The following is a 20,952-nucleotide window of genomic DNA, read 5'->3' as shown; positions in this document are numbered from 1 at the left end:
GCGTAGGGGCCTGGTGCGACGCAGTTCGTACGGGTGGGGAAATTAGACCGTTGAGTCCAGCTGGAGGACACATCAGCGTGGGCCCACGTGGCCCCCTGCTTTTTTCAGGCGTCTTCGCGGTTCCCAAAAACCCCAAACCCGGGCGCTCCTGACCGTCCGATTTCGGATGCGAATCCTGGAAAGAGATCTCGACTGTTCATCCAACTCCAGGGCGAGCTCCATTATAAAACCCGAGGTTTCTTTCAATTCCTTGTTCGTCGCCATGGCTTACCTCCGGTTAATCCTGCTCCTGCTGATGGCGCTCTCCGCATCCTCCCCGACCTCCGCCGATCAAGGTTGAGAATCTTTCTATTCTACACGCGATCGAATCTACTCTCCGCTGAATCAAAGCAGACTTCTTGTCTTAATTTCTTCTGTTTATACGATCCGTCGCCTCGATCTTCGCTTATCCGATCCGACATTTATTTAGCTACTGTACATCATTCCTGCGCCTCCGGATTCGGATTTGATCATTAGTAGAAGAAAGCGAGAAAGTCTCGCATCTTTTTCCACCCTTAGGGTTAGGATTTGTTGATGGATTCTCGTTCTGTTTTTCAATCGTCCCCCTCAGCCTTTCCGTCATCCGTCGTCAGGCTTTTTATGTGGTGTTACTGGCCGTCATCCAGCGTTGAGCTTTTAAGTGAAAATCTCTGGGCAACATCCTTTCCGCTATCCGTCATCAAGTTGCAAAGTAGATTTTCTATCTGCGGCGTACTTCTTTCGCCATCCGTCACTTTTTGGAGTTTAATGGATACGTCATCCGTCATCCATCTTTATGTAGCCTTCCTGGACTTCAACCTTTACGTCATCCTTCAACCTTTACGTTGGTGAGGTTTTCCTGTCGATACCCTTTTGCGTCACCCGTCATCCTCCTCTGATTTTTTTTCAAATTTTACGTCATCAGTCATCCACTTTTGGCCTTCAAACTTTACGTCATCCTTCATACAGATGAGGAGGGGTTTCCTGCGCTAGCATTTACGGTATCCTTCATCCAGGTCCGCCATAGATTTTCTCCGTGCCACATCCCATCCGTCATCCAGCATTAATATCCTCTCTGGACTTGGGACCTTCACGTCATCCTTCATCCAGTGGATGAGGTTTTCCTGCCGCTACCATTTTCATCATCGTTATCCACGTTCTAAGTAATCTGTCCATTTGCGTCATCTTATGTGCGTCATCCATCATTTAGCTTTCCTTGAAGTCTTTTCGAGGCTTGACATGATCCATCATCCAGCTAACATATACGTGTATCATCCTTCATCTGGCTTCCAAATATGTTGGCAATGTGCGTCATCCAATGTACGTCATCCGTCATGTAAATTGTAGGTAGCCATATATGCATCGTCCTTCATCTGGCTTCTAAATATTTTGCCCTATGTGCGTCATCCAGTGTCCGTCACCCGTCATCCACCTTACAAGTACACGTTTATGTGTATGTGTTTAATTAGACTTATACGTGTATCATCCTTCATACGGCTTCTAAATGTGTTTCCTATGTGCATCATCCAATGTGCATCATCCGTCATCTATAATATAAGTAGTATGTGTATCATCCTTCGTATGGCTTCTAATTATGTGTCCTATCTGCTTCATCGAATGTACGTCATCCGGCATCCATGTTATAGGTAGACATACATGCGAATCATTCTCTTCATATGTTGTTCCTATGTGCGTCATCCAATTTACGTCATCTTTCATCCATATTATATGTAGACACGTATGTGTCATCCTTCATCTGGCTTCTAAATATGTCCTATGTGCGTCATCTAATGTACGTCATCCGTTATCCATGATATAAGTAGACATATATGCGTATCTTTCTCTTCATCTGGATTCTAATTATGCCCTATTTGCGTCGTCCAATGTGCGTCATCCGCCATCCAGAATATGGGCAGACTGATACGCGTATCATTCTCCTCATCTGGCTTTTAAGTATGTTGCCTATGTGTGTCATCCAATGTACGTCATCCGTCATCAGCTTTCAACGTGTGAAATGTGTGTGTGGCAGGCGGGGGGGCGTTCGTGGGAGTGAACATCGGGACGGCGGCGACGGGCATGCCGGCAGCATCGCAGGTGGTGGCGCTGCTGGAGGCACAGCAGATCCGGCACGTGCGGCTGTACGACGCGGACGCGAGCATGCTAGCGGCGCTGGCCAACACGGGCATCTCCGTGGTGGTCTCCGTGCCCAACGACCAGCTCCTCGCTGTGGGCCAGTCCAACGCCACCGCCGCCGCCTGGGTCGCCCGCAACGTCGCCGCCCACCTCCCCGCCACCAACATCACCGCCGTGGCCGTCGGCGCCGACGTCCTGGCCGCCCTCCCCAACGCGGCGCCCGTCCTCCTCCCGGCCATGAGGTTCCTCCACGCCGCCCTCGTCGCCGCCGCACTCGACGCCCGCGTGAAGGTCATCTCCCCGCAGGCCTCGTCCCTGATCCTCGACTCCTTCCCGCCGTCCCAGGCCTTCTTCAACCGCTCCTGGGCACCCGTCCTCGCCCCCATGCTCGCCTTCCTCCGCGCCACCGCCGCCCCGCTCGCGCTCAACCTCTACCCCTACTATGACTATGTCGCCGCCGGCGGCGTCATCCCCCTGGACTACGCGCTCTTCCGGCCGCTGCCACCCAACAAGGAGGCCGTCGACCCCAACACCCTCCTCCACTACACCAACGTCTTCGACGCCGTCGTCGACGCCGCCTACTTCGCGATGGCCGCCATGAACGTGACCAACGTGCCGGTGCTCGTGGCGGAGACAGGGTGGCCGGCCAAGGGGGACCCGGGGAGGGAGCCGGACGCGACCGCGGACAACGCGGCCACGTACAACAGCAACCTGATCAAGCGCGTGCTGGGGGGGGGGGGCACGCCGAAGCACCCGGGGGAGGCGGTCAGCGCGTACATCTACGAGCTGTACAATGAGGACTTGAAGCCCGGGCCGGCGTCGGAGAGGAGCTGGGGGCTGTTCGAGCCCAGCGGGCGGCCCGCCTACGCGCTGCACCTGACCGGCGCGGGGGAGATTCTGGCCAACGACACGGCCAGCCAGACGTTCTGCGTGGCGCGGGCCGGCGCCGACGAGAGGATGCTGCAGGCGGCGCTGGACTGGGCGTGCGGGCCGGGGAAGGTGGACTGCAGCGCTCTGCTGCAGGGGCAGGCCTGTTACGAGCCGGACACGGTCCAGTCCCACGCCACTTACGCCTTCACCGCTTACTACCAGCGCATGGGGATGGCTCCCGGCACTTGCTACTTCAACGGCGTCGCCGCCATCACCACCACCGACCCCAGTAAGAAAGAATCCCCCGGGGGGGGATTCATTCCTTGTCTTTTCTTTTGCTTCTTGACAAGTTGTTGACTTTTTTGTTGTTGACTTGTTTCTTCTTGCTTTGTTGTTGACTTTTTTCTTCTTGCAGGTCATGATTCCTGCGTCTTCCCCGGGAGGTGAGAGAAAGGCTGGTTTTTCCTAATTTTTTTGTTTTTTTTTTCCTTCGGATTTGTGATGGGTGGGTGGTTTGCAGTGGGGGCAAGAACGGGACGAGGATCAACGGAACGGTGGTGGCGCCGGCGGGGAACTTGACGGACGGGGGGGCGGCGCCGCCGCTGTTGGGCGGAAGCTTGACGGGTCTCTTCTGGGTTTCTGGGATTATTCTCTGGTCTCTTCTATTATTGCAGAGACAGTGAATATAACAAGGATGAGGGATATATATATAATATATATATCTCTATGTTTTTCTTGATTGGCAGGGGAGGGGGGAAGAAGTTGGGCTTCTTCTTCCCTATTTTGTTGGGGGACCTTGCTGCATAGGGGGAGGTCGTAACTCGTATTTATGAACATTCTACTTTCTACTTTTTTCATTTATTGCGTACGGAGAGAAAGAACAGGTGGCGGGGAGTAGGATGCACAAATGAATGAATGGAGGAGACAGTTACCGACCTTTGGGTGACGTGGCAAGCTCCACGTGGAGGCCTTTGATGAGGGCGACGAAGCTGCGCAGCGCCTTTTTAGAAGTCCACCTCAGCCTCCACGTAAGCTCCGGCTTCTGCCACGTCACTTTAGGAAGCCCACGACGCGTGCGGCTGTTCTTTACCACCCTGGATTCATCCAGGGTCATCGTGAGACAGTTGCACTGGTCGGTTTCAATCTCCTGAAAATAAATATTGACGTCATCAAATCTAATTATTATCCAGTCTGAGCTTTGATTATGCATGCAAAAGTAAATATGATTTCAAATTAGAATTTAAAATCCACGTTAAAAAAACAACAATGATCACGTTTTTAATTTACATTTATATATCCAAGTTATAGATTAAAAATGAAAAATTATAGCACAAATAGACAGAATGTTACCATCTTGGAGATGCCTTCAATGGGCCAACAAGAATGAAGAGTGAAGTATGGATTTGATAAAGAGAACTCATCAGGAGATTTTCCAAAGTCTGCAAGATTTTCCATGCAAAGACACAAATGCCCTTCGACCAGAAAAAGCGATCTGGAAAGCCACGTCTCCCCTTCAATGAAATAAAATGTACGCTTGGATGAGAGATGTTCCAAGGAGAAACTCCGACAAAACATTAAATCGCACAAAAATAATAATTAGAAAACATAATGTCTGTTCAAAGAGTAGTAAAATGTAGAATCAGAGTTTAAAACATAATGTACCTTGGTCATCATTGTGATACAATTTGGGCACTGCATAGAAATAGATGCTCAATTTCACACCCCCACAAATATCCTGGTCGAATAAGTGGACCTGGACCTGCTCCCAACTGTCGTTTGAAGTTTATATCTTTTCAAAAAAATATTCATAAAATAGCAGAGATAGACATTAATCAAGTTCATGGGCGTTACCATTTTATTCGAAATTTACGATTAGGGCCGCTTGACTCATGAGCATGAAAGAGAGAGAGCAACCTATCTAATTTACTTGCGCTCCTCGTCAAGAAAACATATGCCACGCCATCTTCAAGATTAACCCTAATGAATCGCAATAGAAAAAAAGATTATGTGATTGAGGTCATTAGACTCGTCCCAAGAAATTTTGTCGTTCAACCAAACCTTAGAGCTTGTGATTCCAGCCCAATCACGATTTCTACGATCTCGTCCAACAGGTGGCACCCAACAATTCTAGGAATCATGCCTGCAAAAAGCGCGTGGATAAAATGTCATCGAAATTATAAATTCATGGGATATGGAATCTAAAAAAATAATCAGGGAAACGCACCTCGTCCTTCGTGTGTCTCATTGACGAGTAGTACGTACACTTTTAGTTCATCGCTCAAAAGTACTGCTACTCTCCTGTAAAGGACAAAATATAAAAAATTAAACCAAAAAAATCAGTGTTGCCAGCCAACCAATGCATTGAATAAAAAATAATGGTGGCTGGTGAATTATCTAAGAAACGATGAGAGCATCAGCATAGGTATAACCAAATATTAACATTCGTGTGAAAAAATTAAAGGTGGTAAGTCAACAAAACACAAATTTCAGGATTTTGCTGGCGGGCAAAAGCACTCATCAAAAAATAATGGTCATTTGTTAATATTCAAATAAGGATGCGAGTATCAGCATAGGTCCAGCCAAATTTTTTCCCTTCCTCAAAAGCAACCGAAAAAAGATAATTAACAGAATTAGCCTAGACGCAATACCTTTCCCTGAAGCTTGTTTCTTCCTCTAATACCCAATCGCAGAAGACGATTCCTCGCCAGGAACCAAAAACCTCATTATCTTTAAGATTCAATAAACTTTGTTTCCCAGTCTGTGAACCAAAATCATTAAGACAGCTCACCCTTCCCTCCAGGAATACATTCTGAACACGATCTTTTAGTGGCTTCTCAATTTCATCATGCATCTGATTTAGTGTCATCTGTTCTATACTCTGCATTGTGTATAAAAGGGACTCGTGTTGAGAGAGAACATCTAACCTCTCATCGAGCTTCATTCTACCTCTTATTTGGCCCTCAAAACCTTGATTCGTATTATGGTCATTAATGTAATCTTCTTCAATAAGAACTCCAGCTAGTCGCTCGATCCTACCGTTAGAGGCATCAACAGGGAGATCTTCTTCCTCACTATCTGACAAGTCATGAATGTGTTCGAAACAAGAGTCAATGGAGTCACATGAATCGTCATCACTGGAGCCAGAACGACTCTCGGATGATGTCGAGAAAGATGGGTCGGCTGATATCTGTAAAAACTTTTCCTCCAAGTTCTGCCGGCGATGAAGAATATCCTTTCGGTATTGTGGAGGAGATGCAGAACTTAGAGAAGATTGGCGGGAGGATATGATGTCCTGAATAGCATCCAAAGAATTCAAGTGCTGCATTTTCACAGTATCTTCATTCACTTCTGCTAGTGAGCTTGGCTCGTCGCAATTCTCAACAGGCTGCTTCAAGATACTCTTATCTCTAAAATCATCTGCTTTTGACAAATTCAAAAAGTTCTTCAGGGGCAGCGGACGTTTCCTTACTTTTACCTTCTTATCTCGAACAAAAGACGTCTTTGAATTCCTAACCCTCTCAGAATTTTCTGCATCACCCTGATCTTTTTTCATGCATTCTGGACGGCCTATCAGGCCTGTAATTTGTGATTCCTCGTCAGCGCTGTCATCTTTGACCTCCAGGTCAACGTCTTCTGAAGAAGAAGATATCGCTTGCTTCTTATCTTGAATGGACGCTAAGCGAGAGAGTCTTTTCTGTATTAATTAAAAAAAGAGAATAATTGAAATAAGCAACTGGTATTAATTGACGAAAAATGAATACAAAAAGAGCATACTCTAGCCGCCATGATGCCATCTCCATCATCAGCAGTCATGTTAACAGGGATATAAAATCCATGTCCGGCGGGACGCTTACGCCTTCCTACAATAATTGCACGTCTCTCCCAGTATTCCCCTCTGCTAATCCCTTTATCATCTAGCTTGACCTGGCATAAGTTTTCTTTTTTAATTCAAAATAAATATCATCCGAATTAGAATTTTAAGACAAATGATAAAATTTCGGAGACTCACTCTTTCAGGATCTGGAAATAAGCTGAAAAAGTGTCCACGATACCACCGTGCACAACAAATTGGATTTCCTTCGAGCCACACATTACGGAGGGACGGAAGGCTGGCGAGGATCTCGAGCTCAGAAAAGGTTGAAAGTAAATTATATGATAGATCTAGCCCTTGGACGGCTCGTAAATTCTCAATCCCACGCAATGTTGTAAGGGCATTGTTCCGAAGCACAAGTTTGACAATGGGACAAATGACCTGAAACATGAAAAGTTCAAGAAAAAAATCTTTTGCACTTGACATATCATTACAATAAGATGAAATATTCTACCCAAATAAGCGAACATCTCAAGAAATTAAATAAACTAAAATAAAAGGAGTGTCGAACACGTATTTAAAGAAAACACTTATATACAGCGTAAGACCGATATTAATAATAACATAGACTTTCACGAGATTCGAGAGAGTTGTATTTCTTCTACAATACATCGTCAATATTTGATGGTTTCATAATCACCGATCAGCAGTGACTAGATAATAGTCAACTAATGGGTTTATGGATTAATACGCATGAGCAAGCGTTTAATCTATTTCTGGAATGCATCATTCCATTGATTTCCGTATACCATAAAACTTTTAAGACAGTTGGATTCCACAAAAGTCCTACAAATATCATAATCAAATTACGCCGCTTAGTGCGCACATTTTATGTTCTCAATGTTTGCTTATTTCATGGAAAGGCTCATGTAATCAAAAAGGAAAAGGATTTTTTTCAGGAGGAAATTCTATTAGTAAAGGACAGTTTTGGCGACAAGGTAGAAGGACAGGCCCGAATTAATTTCATTCGGCGCCAACAAATAGAAGAAGAGAAAATCGATTATAATTTCAGAAACCCAAGGAACTGTAGAAGTTTAAATGGGGGTACTGATATATGTTCTCCAATGATCGTGATATATTTTTTTATGTTGTTAATTAGGGAATTAAGTTGATATCAAGCCCATTGAATGCCATTGATGGTGAAAATCAAGAGCAAAAACAAGGAGTGAATTGTGGACATATAAAAGAATATCTGAGCTTTTTTGCGCCGAGAAAATGGAGTTGAAATATGTGTTCTTTGGCGTCGTAACTACAGAACAAGAAAACAATCGACATCTTTCTTAAAAGTTAATTAAAAAAGCCAGAACAATAAATTTTCACCTCATTCAAAGACGCGACCGTCCGCAGTTGGTTGAACCCGAGATCGAGAAACGACAGCCTATGGCATTTCCGCAAGTTATCCAGCTTTGCAAATCTATTCCTGCTCAAATCCAGCGTCTCCACCGCAGGAAGAAGCTGCAACGACTCATCCATGAGAATCAACCCATTACAAGCGCAAGAAACAAACGTCAATCGCTTCCAAGCGGCACTGTAATTGATCTCCACGAGTCTGCTTGCAAACACATGCCGCAGCGCGTCCTAAAAATCAACCACGAAATCAATAAACAAAATTGGGGGAAAAAGAAAAGCCAATCAAAATTGGGGGAAAAAGTATTGAATAAAACCGTGGAATTGTGACAAATTAGCTTCTCCAGTGTTCGTCGGAGCTCGAGCAATCCCTTGGCAGACGACGAAGAGAGGTCGCAGCCTCGAAGCTCCAAGACCTTCAACCGCGCAAACGGCCGAAGAGAGAGCGGCGTCGGATCCCTGGACGGCGGATCGAGAACCGAGATGACCTTGAGCGACGTCAGCAGCTCCAAGATCCTCCGTAGCTGCTCCAATGCGCGGTGATCGCCGAGGTCGGAGACGTAAGCGCGCAGATAATCGACCGGCGCGCCATTGATCAACCTCTCGAGCTCTTCTAGGGCTTCGAGACGAGATTGAACGTAGCGGAGCCCCGTCGGATTGAGCTTCAAGGTCAAGCTCCCGTCGACGAGCGGCTCCGCGTTCCTCTCCACGAACCTGACGAGAGAATCGAGGTAGCGATCGCCGGTCACGATCGCCATTACAGCGAGGAAGCCGCGCCACCTGGTGACGTCAGCATCTCCGCAGAGGCCAGACGGGAACGGCCATGATTGTACGGATGGTCTGTTCTCCCGCCATACGACCATTCTCTATTGTTTTCTTTCCCCCCCTTCCCGACGGGGAGCTTCGCGAAGAAGACGACCACGTGGCAGCCTTTGCTTCTCCCCTGGAGAGTCGTTGGCTGTTCCGGCGGACTATGTTATCGAATTGCCGTTTTATCTTCCGTTCGTTGTCCGTCCCGTCTGGTGCTTCGAGACGGGGGGCTGTCCGTTGTCCAGAAAGGAAACCTCACCGCTCCGTCCCGTCCCGTCCCGAGAGTCTCCGAGCAGTTGCTATCAACCGTCTCTTTTGAACGGTTACCGTCAAGGTATAAGTGTAGGGACGGGGACGGGACGATAATTTCGTCCGTGGAGTCAGTAACCATCGCGTCTGGGGCCTTGGACTACTGAAGGGACGAAGATTCGTCAGCCTGTCCCCTTACAGGACGATTGCTCTGTCCATGGACGCAATAACCGTCCCGTCTGGGGCCTTGGACGAGGAACGGGACGGTTATTTCGTCCTGCGGGAGTACACTATGCGAGTAACGTGTCCACCTGGTCGACACTCGTGCTGCGCCAAGCGTCAATTTCTGAGTGGTCTAATGCTGACGCACGCTCTGTTTCGTCCCTTGACGTTGGGCGGAACGAGAATTTCTTGGACGCAACGGGACTTGGACAAAAAAAATGGGACGGAACGAAACCTGGACGGGACGATTTAGACGGAACTCTAAAAATTGGGACGTAGGACGGGACGAACTTTGTACCGTCCACATCCCAGATGATCCGAAACTTTACCATCAGATTGTAATTCATGGGCGTACAAAAAAATATATATATAAATTTATTAAAATTTTGACAGCACCGATTTTGGGGTAAGTCTCCTAGCAGGATTCGTCAACCTTCTGTTTGTGATCCACTGCCTTTATCAAAAAATATATAAGAAAAATGAGAGGTAATAAATTGCATATACTGGGGAAATTTTGTCACTTGACCTTATAAAAAGGTGTGTCCAAATGGCTCTCCTAGTTATGCTGCGTCAAGCACCTAAGTTATGCAAAATTTCAGTGACACAAATCACCCTATTGTGAAGTCCACAGTGTGTAACTTTGCATCGAACATCGCACAATTCGCATAGAAATAAAAACACAAGAGAGAGGAGAGCAAGAGGGAATAGGAGCGGAGCAAGATATAAAGATAGAGCAATGAGGGGGGTGTAGAGGACACCTGACCAGCTTTATTTAGTATAGTAACAGAATTGCAGTGACCCGAACCGCAGTGCTCAAGTGTATACCTGCGCTAAATGATAAAGTCTATTCCCATTTCTTTGGTTCAACTCCATTTGTGACCTTTTTTCGTACGTGGGACTCTCTATCTTCTTGGGTAGATAATCGATCGTCTTTCATTTTGATAGTAAGTAGTGAGCCAGATAGGGTGAAAGAGGAGCGAGATGTAGAAATAGTAGGGCAAGGGAGATGGAGAGAGAGAGAGAAGAGGAGAGAGCTAGATGGGGAGAAATAAGAGCAAGATATAAATATAGACGAATGGCATATTATGAGAGGAAGATGAATGAACGAATGACTTAGAAATGGAGAGAAGAGCCACATATGAAGAAGAGAAAGAGAGAGACGCGAGCCAGATGGAGGGCAAGGAGGTCACCGTCACCGTCATCGGTCGCCCACCCCGGAGCTCGGAGCTCGGGAAAACCCCACGAATTGGGCCTGCACGTACACCCACCAAGGACCACTTCATTACGTAGTTTCATTACCGTAGGTAATTACCCGTCAGACGACGTCACCAACGACGTCTGGCATCAGTGTGTCTAGGTCTGGTTTTACCAAAAACCTAGACATGAAATTCGGTATGGTTTCAGTTTTGGTCCGGTCTCTATCTTGGCCTGGTCATGTTGACTAATTAATGTTAAAGTCTATGTCAATCATTTTAGATATTTAAGCGACTTTATGGAAAATTCTGCCAAGTCAACATCAGAGCTAGAAAAAGGAGAGAGGAAGAGAGACAGTGAGTGTGAAAACAGGAGAGGGAGAGGGTGAGACAGAAGTGTGAGAGAGGGAGAGTGTGAGAGAGCGGCACAGAGGACGAGACCGGAAGAGTATTAAAGGGCGAGGTTGAGAGAGGGGAGAGTGAGAGGGCGAGCACGACAGAGTGCGAGAGGGAGAAAATGAGAGAGGGAGAGTGGGAGGGATGAATAATATTATAATGTTATTATCTGATAATAATACCTTCTCCCATGATCAAACATTCTGTTGGCACTAAAAAAACTGACTGACGGTCCAGTCTGGCTGTGTCATTCTCCCGGCAATAATTGTTTTAAAACAAATTATCTTATACATTCACACATAATTGCACATGCCTATGTGCAGTTTGAGGCGCCATCTTTATTCACCATGAAATGGAAACTTCAATTATTTAAGGTCTCTAGAACCTACTTTAGGAACCAAATTTTATTCAATTTTGTAATGAATCCATGAAAACATGCTACATTTACCACCTTTTAAATGAAAACTAAATATATTTCAGGTTTTAAGAACCAAATTTGGTAATTTCATTTTGTAGTGAATCCACGAAGAAAACGGAATCGTTACCCATCTTTAGACCTAAATGATAACTACTATCACTCTCGACTTTGAATTAAAGTGTCTGGGCATAGCTTGCGTTCTTTCCCATAAAGGCATAAACCGAAACCGTCATTCAAACCGTGTCTACGAGACTACGAAGCTTCTGCAGCGTGGTTTTCAAAGAGAAGGAGAAGCGGCAGTTGGGTCAGCAACTCGACGTTAAGAATATCAGGATACCGAGACGAGGAGTAAAGCGCAAAACAGTACGGCGGCGGCACTGTAGACCCGTCGACTTCATCGGTTGCGCCGCCGCAACACTTCCCTTGTCTCTACATTAATTTATCTCTCTCTCTATCTCCGTCTCTTTCTGTCTCTATCTCTTCCTCTCTTTATCTCTCTCTTTCTCTCTCTATCTCTTATTATCTGTCTATATCTCTCTCTCTATCTCTTTATCTCTTTATCTCTCTCTGTCTCTTTATCTATCTCTTTCTCTCTCTATCTCTCGTTATCTGTCTATATCTTTCTCTCTATCTCTTTATCTCTATAACTCTCATTATCTCTCGATCTCTTTATCTCTCTCTATCTCATTATCTCTCTATCTCTTTATCTCTCTGTATCTCTTTATCTCTCTAACTCTCATTATCTCTCTATCTCTATCTCTCTTTATCTCTCCTCTCTCTCTTTATCTATCTCTTTCTCTCTCTATCTCTTTCTCTTTCTCCGCCTATCTCTATCTCATTCTCTCACTCTTTCTCATTCTCTTTCTCTCTCTATCTCCATCTCTTTTTATCTCTCCTCTCTCCCTTTATCTATCTCTTTCTCTCTCTATCTCATTCTCTTTCTCTCTCTCACTCTATCTCATTCTCCTTCTCTCTCTCTCACTCTTATCTTATTCTCGTTCTCTCTATCTCACTCTATCTCATTCTCCATCTCTCTCTCTGACTCTTATCTCATTCTCGTTCTCTCTATCTCACTCTATCTCATTCTCCATCTCTCTCTCTGACTCTTATCTCATTCTCGTTCTCTCTCTCTCACTCTATCTCATTCTCCATCTCTCTCTCTCTGACTCTTATCTCATTCTCGTTCTCTCTCTCTCACTCTATCTCATTCTCCATCTCTCTCTCTGACTCTTATCTCATTCTCGTTCTCTCTCTCTCACTCTATCTCATTCTCCATCTCTCTCTCTCTGACTCTTATCTCATTCTCGTTCTCTCTCTCTCTCTCTCTCTCTCTCTCTCCCTCTCTCTCTCTCTCTGACTCTTATCTCATTCTCGTTCTCTCTCTCTCACTCTATCTCATTCTCCTTCTCTCTCTCTCTGACTCTTATCTCATTCTCGTTCTCTCTCTCACTCTATCTCATTCTCCATCTCTCTCTCTCTCTGACTCTTATCTCATTCTCGTTCTCTCTCTCTCACTCTATCTCATTCTCCTTCTCTCTCTCTCTGACTCTTATCTCATTCTCGTTCTCTCTCTCACTCTATCTCATTCTCCATCTCTCTCTCTCTCTGACTCTTATCTCATTCTCGTTCTCTCTCTCTCACTCTATCTCATTCTCGTTCTCTCCCTCTCACTCCATCTCATTCTTCTTCTCTCTCTCTCTGTATCTATTTCTCTATCTGTTTATCTATCTCTATTTCTACATCTTCTCTCTGTCTGTATCTATCTATCTATTTATCTATCTGTTTCTATCTCTCTATCTCTATTTCTCTCTCTCTATCTCCGTCGCTTTCTCTCTCTATTTCCATCTCTTTCTATCTCCATCTCCGCCCCATTCCTTCCCACGCGCCACCGCCAAATATGCCTTCAACGGTCACTGTAATAATTTGCCCCAAACAAACCGCCGCACGCACCCGACGCGTAAATAGGAGGCGAGGGAAAAAGCAACGGTCGCCACGTGAATCGACCGTCCAGATCCTCCCCCAGACTGGTCACTCACCGTGTCAGTCTGACCACGTGGCCTCCTCCCATTGGCCAATCCCCCAACCCCTTCATATATACGACATTTACACCCCAAGTAACTAACAGCCTTCCTCTTCCTCTTCCTCTTCTTCCCCCTCCGCCATGGCCAAGCTTCTTCCTCTTCTTCTTCTTCTTGCTCTAATTCTAACTGTTAGCGAAGCCCACGACTACCGCGAAGCGCTGAAGAAGAGCTTGCTGTTCTTCGAAGGGCAGCGCTCCGGCAAGCTCCCCGCCGACCAGCGCCTGACGTGGCGGGGGGACTCCGCCCTCCGCGACGGAGCCGCCGAAGGGGTACGTGGACGCGCTCCCCTCCCTCCGCGTGGCTCATTCTCCGCCGTCTGATGCTGTGATAATCGCGCAGGTGGACTTGACGGGAGGGTACTACGACGCCGGCGACAACGTCAAGTTCGGCTTCCCGATGGCCTTCACCGCGACGCTGCTGTCGTGGAGCGTGATCGACTTCGGGAGGAACATGGGGGACGAGCTGGGGGAGGCCCTGCGAGCCGTCCGATGGGCCACGGACTACATCCTGAAGGCCACGTCGGTGCCGGAGACGGTCTTCGTGCAGGTCGGCGACGCCTTCCGCGACCACGCCTGCTGGGAGCGGCCCGAGGACATGGACACCCCTCGGTCCGTTTACAAGGTCACCCGGGCCCACCCCGGCTCCGACGTGGCCGGCGAGTCCGCCGCCGCCCTCGCCGCCGCCTCCCTCGTCTTCCGCCTCCGCGACCCCCCCTACTCTCGCCGCCTCCTCGACCGCGCCGCTCAGGTCCCCCCGTTTCCCCCTTCCCCGTCCCGTCCCGTTATCTCACTCAACGTAACCCCCCCCCCCCTGACAGGTCTTCGAGTTCGCCGACAAGTACCGCGGCGCCTACAGCAGCAGCCTCGGCTCCGCCGTCTGCCCCTTCTACTGCGACTTCGACGGGTACAAGGTGAGCCCACTTCACCGTTACCCCGTTGTTGTTACGATGACGGATGACGGATGACGGAATTACAGGACGAGCTGCTCTGGGCGGCGGCGTGGCTGCACAAGGCGAGCCGGCGGCGGGAGTACCGCGAGTACATTCTCCGAAATGAAGCGATTCTCGGCGCGGGCGAGAACATCTACGAGTTCGGGTGGGATAACAAGCACGCGGGAATCAACGTGTTGATCTCCAAGGAGGTGCTCATGGGGAAGGCCGATTACTTGGCGTCCTTCAAGAACAACGCCAACAGCTTCGTGTGTTCGCTTCTGCCGGGGCTGTCCACTTCCCAAGTGCAGTACTCGCCGGGGGGGCTGCTCGTCAAGGCCGGCGGCAGCAACATGCAGCACGTCACCTCGCTCTCCTTCCTCCTCCTCGCGTATTCCAACTACCTCAGCCACGCCGGCGCGGCGGTGCAGTGCGGCGGCGCGCCGGTCACCCCGGCGGCGCTCCGCCGGCTGGTGAAGCGCCAGGCGGACTACATCCTCGGGGATAACCCCTTGGGCCTGTCTTTCATGGTCGGCTACGGGGCTAAGTTCCCCAGGCGGATACACCACCGGGGGAGCTCTATCCCTTCCGTGAGGACCCATCCTTCGCCTATCGGCTGCAAGGCCGGGACTGCCTTCTACCTCAGCCAGGATCCGAACCCGAATCTGCTTATCGGAGCCGTGGTGGGCGGTCCGAACACCACCGACGGGTTCCCGGATTCCAGACCGTATTTCCAGCAGTCGGAGCCCACCACATACATCAACGCCCCTCTCGTCGGCATCCTCGCCTATCTCTCCTCCCACGCCTTGTAGTACTTTATCCGTTGACCCATCGATTTCTCTCTCTTTATTATATATCCTTCTTTTGAGAGAGAGCTCGGCTCGTCGAGAAGATGAGGATGCAGGGGTTGGTAATGGCGGTGTTTCTCTGGGGAGTTGCAGCGGGGGGAGGAGGCTGCGAGGACTTTGTGAGAAGGAGTTGCTCGGGTGCGCTGTACCGTTCTCTCTGCTACTCGTCTCTCGAAGAGTACGTCTGCGCGGCGGGGGGGGCGGATCCGACCGGGATCGCGCACTTCGCGGCCAATCTCAGCCTGGTGCGTGTCAGCGCGGTGTCGAGCCACGTCGGGCGGCTACGCCGCGGCGGCGGCGGCGACGGCGCGGCCGCCGCGGCGCTGGCGGACTGCGCGGAGTCGCTGGGCGACGCGGCGGAGCTGAGTAGGGAGGCGGCGGCGGAGATCGGGCTGCTGGGCTCGGCCAGGGGGACCGACGTGGCGTGGCACGTCAGCAACGCGCAGACGTGGATGAGCGCGGCGCTGACCGACGAGGAGACGTGCGCGGACGGGTTGCGGGGGGGGGGGGCGGGGGGGGTGGTTTGGGGGGACGTTGTCCGGCGCGTGAGGCGGGCGAGGCAGTATACGAGCAATGCGCTGGCGCTGGTGAACCGGCTCGTGGGCGTGAGGCGCTGATGATAGTGCATGAGTGTATTTGGGGAGAGGGTGTGGGGGGGCATGGAATGATGGATGGGATTCTTCCCCGTGAATGCCCCGTCGCCTACGTTCTGGTTTTCTGCTCGTGAATCTTGTTTGGTCTCTTCTGCTTGCCCGTTTCTCTGCGCATCCCTTCACGGGCTCTCTCTCTCTCTCTCTCTCTCTCTCTCTCTCTCTCTCTCTCTCTCTCTCTCTCTCTCTCTCTCTCTCTCTCTCTCTCCCTCTCTCTCTCTCCCACTCTCTCTCTCTATATATCACTCTTTCTCTATCTCTCTCTCTATATATATATCACTCTTTCTCTACTCTCTCCCTCTATATATATATCACTCTTTCTCTACTCTCTCCCTCTATATATATATCACTCTTTCTCTATCTCTCTCTCTATATATCACTCTTTCTCTAGCTCTCTCTCTCTCTATATATATATATCACTCTTTCTCTATCTGTCTCTTTCTTTCTCTCCATCACTTGCGCACTCTCTCTCCATCACTCGCTCCCTCTCTATCACTCTTTCTCTATCTATCTGTCTATCTATCCATCTATCTATCTACCTATCTATCTTCCTATCTATCCATCTATCTGAAGACGAAGGCAGCTCGCCGACAGACCGATAGGGCACCTAAACAAGATTAGAAAGTAATGATGAATCTATCTTGTACTCGCTAGAGATTAGAGGAATAGGAAACATATAAGTTTAAACATGGAATAGGATTCAATAAAGCTTATGATTAAACATAGATAGGATAAACATTGATAGGATCCGTGGCCGTTATACAAGTTATAACGGCCATGGTTTGAAGAGATCTAACGGCCTATTCTGTTCGACCTGGTGCCAACAGCTAAGAGAAACTTACTGTATTTAGTTAGAACCTATCCTATATAAATCCACCAATCGTTGTTCATTATGGCATGGGAATAAAGAGATCTTAAGCTTGCTACTTGTTCCCTCTTCTCCCTCTTCTTCTCACTTCTCACTCTTCTCTCTTCCTTCTTAATCTCTCTACTCTAAAGCGAGGATTGGTCGTCTTTTCACTATCTATCTACCTATCTATCCATCTATCACTCTATCACTCTATCTATCTATCTATCTACCTATATACCTATCTACCTATCTACCTATATACCTATCTATCTATCTATCACTCTTTCTCTATCTATCTCTCTCTCTCCATCACTCACTCTCTATCACTCTTTCTCTATCTCTCTCTCTCTCATTTTTCTCTTTCTCTATATATATCTCTCTCTCTTGAACTCTTTATCTCTCTCTTCCCATATCTTTCCATCTTACACTCAATATATTTATACACATATATATCTTACACTCTGTAAATCTCTCTCTTTCGATACCTCTCGAGTCTCAATCTTACACTCTATATCTCTTTCTCTTTTCGTATATCTCTTTTTACACTCATCTATCTCTCTCTCTCTCTATCACTCACTCTCTATCACTCTTTCTCTATCTCTCTCTCTCACTTTTTCTCTTCCTCTATCTCTATCTCTCTCTCTTACACTCTCTATCTCTCTCTTCCCATATCTTTCCACCTTACACTCAATATATATACACATATATATATCTTACACTCTGTAAATCTCTCTCTTTCGATACCTCTCAATCTTACACTCTATAACTCTTTCTCTTTTCGTATATCTCTTTTTTACACTCTATATATATCTCTCTTTTTTCATATATCTCTCTTACACTCTATATATAAATATGCATCTCTCTTTCTTACGCTATATATCTCTGTTTCCATATCTTTCTATCTTATACCCTCTCTCTCTGTCTCTTATTCTATATATCTTTATGTCCATATCTGTCTCTCTTACACTCTATATCTCTCTCTCTTGTTCTTCTATTTCTTTCTTTCCCTATCTCTCCTTTACACTCTCTACCTCCCTCGTTCCCTATCTCTAACTCTCTTTCCATGTGTCCCTCTTACTCTCTCTATTTCTATTTTCATATCTCTCCTACTCTCTCTATCTCTATTTCCGTATCTCTCTCTTACTCTCTCTATCTCTACTTCTATATCTCTCTCTGCGCATATATCTCTCTCTTCTCTTCCCGGTGACAGTGGGGCTTCTTCTAGCGGTCACATGAATCCCGTCAGTTGGAAGTGGGTTGACCTTCCCCTGTGACTTCCATCCCCATCATGGTAGATCGAAGCGAATTAATAAGATGAAAAAAATTCAACGGAGAATGATAGAATGACACGTGTCCCCTGATCCCAGACCACCAACGTCATACAAAAGTTGACCAAAAGTCAACATTGTTGCCCTAGGCGATTAAGTTTGATGTGACGAGGCAGCCAGTAACTTGTCCTTGTCCTCCTCGAGCGTGCCAGAGCAGTAACGAAGAGACAGAGAGAGAGAGAGAGAGAGAGAGAGGAGACGGGGGAGGCGGCGCCGCCATGGACCGCGGCGGAGACGTCGTTCCGTCATCGCCGACCATCTCGTCGCCGTCATCCTCCGATCTCGACACCGAGGTGATCTCCCCCCCAATCTTCGTCGCATTCTCCCGAAACCTTATTTAGTTTCGTTTGATTTTTACTGTCAATAAAGTCGACGGGCTCTTTCTTCCACGACCGGAGCACGACGCTGGGGACGTTGATGGGCGTCAACCTGTACCAGGCCGCCGCCGCGCCGGCGGCGGCTCCCACGCCGGGCGGCGGCGCCGCCGTGGGCGGCGGCGCGCGGCGGCGGCGGCGGAAGAGGTCGCGGAGAGGGTGGTGGAGGCTGTGCCGGGGGAAGGACATGGGGCCGACCTCGCTGGCTGATTTTCTGCAGGTAGAACGGCGGCTGAGCGGCGGCGCCGCCCAGTTTCTGTACGGCGGCGGCGGCGGCGGCGCGACGGAGATCGAGGCGGTGGGCGGCGATCCGCTGTTCCACAACGGGAGAGTTCTTCCGCCGAGCGGGAGCCATCACCGCCATGAGAGCGCGGGGTCGCTCGGGAGGTTGCCGGTGCTGCTCATCGGGATCTGCAGCGGCGGCGATGGCTGAACGGACGGCGGAGATCTGCTTAGTCTGTATTATTGCAGTTTACCCCTTGGAATTTCCACTGTCGCGCTTCGCCCCCTCTGCTTTTTTAAATTTTGGAAGTACACCTTTGGGGAACGCTTTCTTGGAATGCGTTCTGGCGACGGTCAAAGTTAGTCGACGTCCCCGGATTTTGCGCTGTTCGGTCAAAGGAAGGCTTGAAGAATGAAGAGAAAGAAATCCGTCTTATCTCCTTGTTCTTTGTCATCCGTCCGTTCAAAAAACGTCATCCGTCGTTGTCTGGAGCCTCGGACGGATCACTGAACGGATGACTGACGGACGGAGGACGGATGATGGATTATGGATGACGACAATTTATTAAATACATTAATTGAAAACTGTAAAATCTTGTGTAAATTTGTACCAATTGAAATTTGCATTTAAATAAAAATCCGCAGTTGGTTTTCTAATGTTCTATTCGGTTCGTATAATTTGTATGTGCATTAAATATGTCTCATTTTACTTTGTTGATTCTGTAGAATTTTTACAATATAAATTGTGATATTTTCTTAATATTAAATTTTTTCATACAATTATATACTCAGTAGACGATTTAAATATGTATCTTTTTATTTTATATATAATGCATAATTTTTTAAATATTAATTGTGAATTTTTTGTTCAGCTTGTTGTTCGAAAACGTTTGTCCTTGAATTGGTTTATTCACTACACTTTGTATAGAATAGCTGGTCAATGGCTAAAAAGGCATCAGTCCAGTGGAATATTAATTGTTCCCATGAGAGAGATGGGAGACAGTAAAGAAATAGAAAAGAGAGAAAAATAGTAAAAGAGTGAGAAGTTCTTCATCACCTAGTCTATCGTCATCATTGTCATCTTCTTCTTATTTGTAGTCACCCGATGAAAACTGTCCCAGACCAAGATTTTCTTCATCACCTATCATCGTCATTATCATCTTCTAATTCTTGTAGCCACATCAATGAAAGCTGCCAAACAGCCAACATCTTCGTTGTCATCTGGTCGATCATCTATGGTCACCATTATCATCATCATCATCATTGTTATATGCACCATAAAAAAATTTCAATTTAAAGTGTGGGACATAAAATGGATTTAATTTATATTGTGGATGAATTATCAGGTCACCGAACAGCTCAAGGGTGAGGAGCAAGATGTGGTATGCGAACTCTAAGGACATCTTCAAAAGAGAGCTGGATGGCATCCAAGATCGACAAGTAGAAAGATAACGAAAAGATACAATTAAAGAGTAGAGATAGGTAAGTCATCCATTTGGGCGCAGGAAATAGAAAGAAAGAAAGGAAAAAACGAGCATGCCAAAGGAGAGAGATAAGCATGCAGGAAAGGGGAAAAAATGGAAGAGACGAGTTAAGAGAGCATGTGAAAGTAAACTCAATTTGGTTTCTTGGACGGGGTCATTTACGATGAAAGTAGTCAACATAAGACAGTAAAAATGACGCAAAGAGAGAGAAGACAGCTGATAAGGAAGGACAACATTCAATAAGGAAAGTAGGTCAGAAATGCATGCAAGTAGATGAATAGATGTGGATTCTCTTTTTGTCAATAAATTAGAGATAGAGAGGTAGGGAGAGAATCTCTTTCAAACCATAACAGAGTGAAATCTTCGTAGAGCAGGACATGTATCACTTCTCGAAGACGCTCAATACTCAGGCCTCGCTCGCGAAAGTACGCTATGATAACGGACATAAGTAGAGTTACATTTAAATTAAATTTTTGAAAATTAATTAAAGTACTAATGACCTCACTCATGTTTTCAGATGCAGATACATCGTCCTCGTCACCGGGTTGGGTTGTCGGGTGCATCCAATAGTGTAATGCACACATCAGCTCAATACTCTCTACATCTAGGCTCGCTCTCTGGGGTGTCACAACCTGACCACCCACTAAAAATTGTCGTTTT

The 20,952-nt window shown here is 47.2% G+C and overlaps 5 protein-coding genes across 5 annotated transcripts; 4 read left to right on the top strand and 1 right to left on the bottom strand.

The window, feature by feature from the left end:
- The first annotated feature begins 151 nt into the window (after nucleotides 1–151).
- Nucleotides 152–3,878, top strand: LOC144713442 (O-Glycosyl hydrolases family 17 protein). The gene is made up of 4 exons (XM_078587992.1): nucleotides 152–335; nucleotides 2,048–3,310; nucleotides 3,437–3,464; nucleotides 3,542–3,878. Exons 1-4 carry the CDS (start codon nucleotides 167–169, stop codon nucleotides 3,702–3,704), a joined length of 1,623 nt encoding a protein of 540 aa, XP_078444118.1. The 5' UTR covers nucleotides 152–166; the 3' UTR covers nucleotides 3,705–3,878.
- LOC144713439 (Outer arm dynein light chain 1 protein) lies at nucleotides 3,848–9,220 on the bottom strand. The gene is made up of 11 exons (XM_078587991.1): nucleotides 8,557–9,220; nucleotides 8,213–8,470; nucleotides 7,031–7,273; nucleotides 6,796–6,945; nucleotides 5,670–6,715; nucleotides 5,246–5,319; nucleotides 5,080–5,161; nucleotides 4,873–4,998; nucleotides 4,684–4,790; nucleotides 4,372–4,532; nucleotides 3,848–4,168 (listed from the first exon to the last, which is right to left on the bottom strand). The coding sequence occupies exons 1-11, from the start codon at nucleotides 9,100–9,102 to the stop codon at nucleotides 3,950–3,952; spliced, it is 3,012 nt and encodes a 1,003-aa protein (XP_078444117.1). The 5' UTR covers nucleotides 9,103–9,220; the 3' UTR covers nucleotides 3,848–3,949.
- Nucleotides 9,221–13,663: 4,443 nt separating this feature from the next.
- Nucleotides 13,664–15,408, top strand: LOC144713444 (endoglucanase 8-like). The gene is made up of 4 exons (XM_078587994.1): nucleotides 13,664–13,877; nucleotides 13,948–14,355; nucleotides 14,426–14,518; nucleotides 14,584–15,408. The coding sequence occupies exons 1-4, from the start codon at nucleotides 13,689–13,691 to the stop codon at nucleotides 15,346–15,348; spliced, it is 1,455 nt and encodes a 484-aa protein (XP_078444120.1). The 5' UTR covers nucleotides 13,664–13,688; the 3' UTR covers nucleotides 15,349–15,408.
- Nucleotides 15,409–15,428: 20 nt separating this feature from the next.
- LOC144713445 (21 kDa protein-like) lies at nucleotides 15,429–16,012 on the top strand. Its single transcript, XM_078587996.1, has one exon. The coding sequence runs from the start codon at nucleotides 15,429–15,431 to the stop codon at nucleotides 15,999–16,001; it is 573 nt and encodes a 190-aa protein (XP_078444122.1). The 3' UTR covers nucleotides 16,002–16,012.
- A 2,316-nt stretch (nucleotides 16,013–18,328) lies between these two features.
- On the top strand, nucleotides 18,329–19,146 carry LOC144713446 (uncharacterized protein At3g17950). The gene is made up of 2 exons (XM_078587997.1): nucleotides 18,329–18,505; nucleotides 18,582–19,146. Exons 1-2 carry the CDS (start codon nucleotides 18,431–18,433, stop codon nucleotides 19,017–19,019), a joined length of 513 nt encoding a protein of 170 aa, XP_078444123.1. The 5' UTR covers nucleotides 18,329–18,430; the 3' UTR covers nucleotides 19,020–19,146.
- Nucleotides 19,147–20,952: the final 1,806 nt, after the last annotated feature.

The sequence above is a fragment of the Wolffia australiana genome, chromosome 16 (genome assembly GCF_029677425.1).
Source record: "Wolffia australiana isolate 7733 chromosome 16, ASM2967742v1".
Classification (NCBI taxonomy): Eukaryota; Viridiplantae; Streptophyta; class Magnoliopsida; order Alismatales; family Araceae; genus Wolffia; species Wolffia australiana.
The sequence above is the reverse complement of the archived record's forward strand: the minus strand, read 5'-3'. Positions and strand labels throughout refer to the sequence as shown.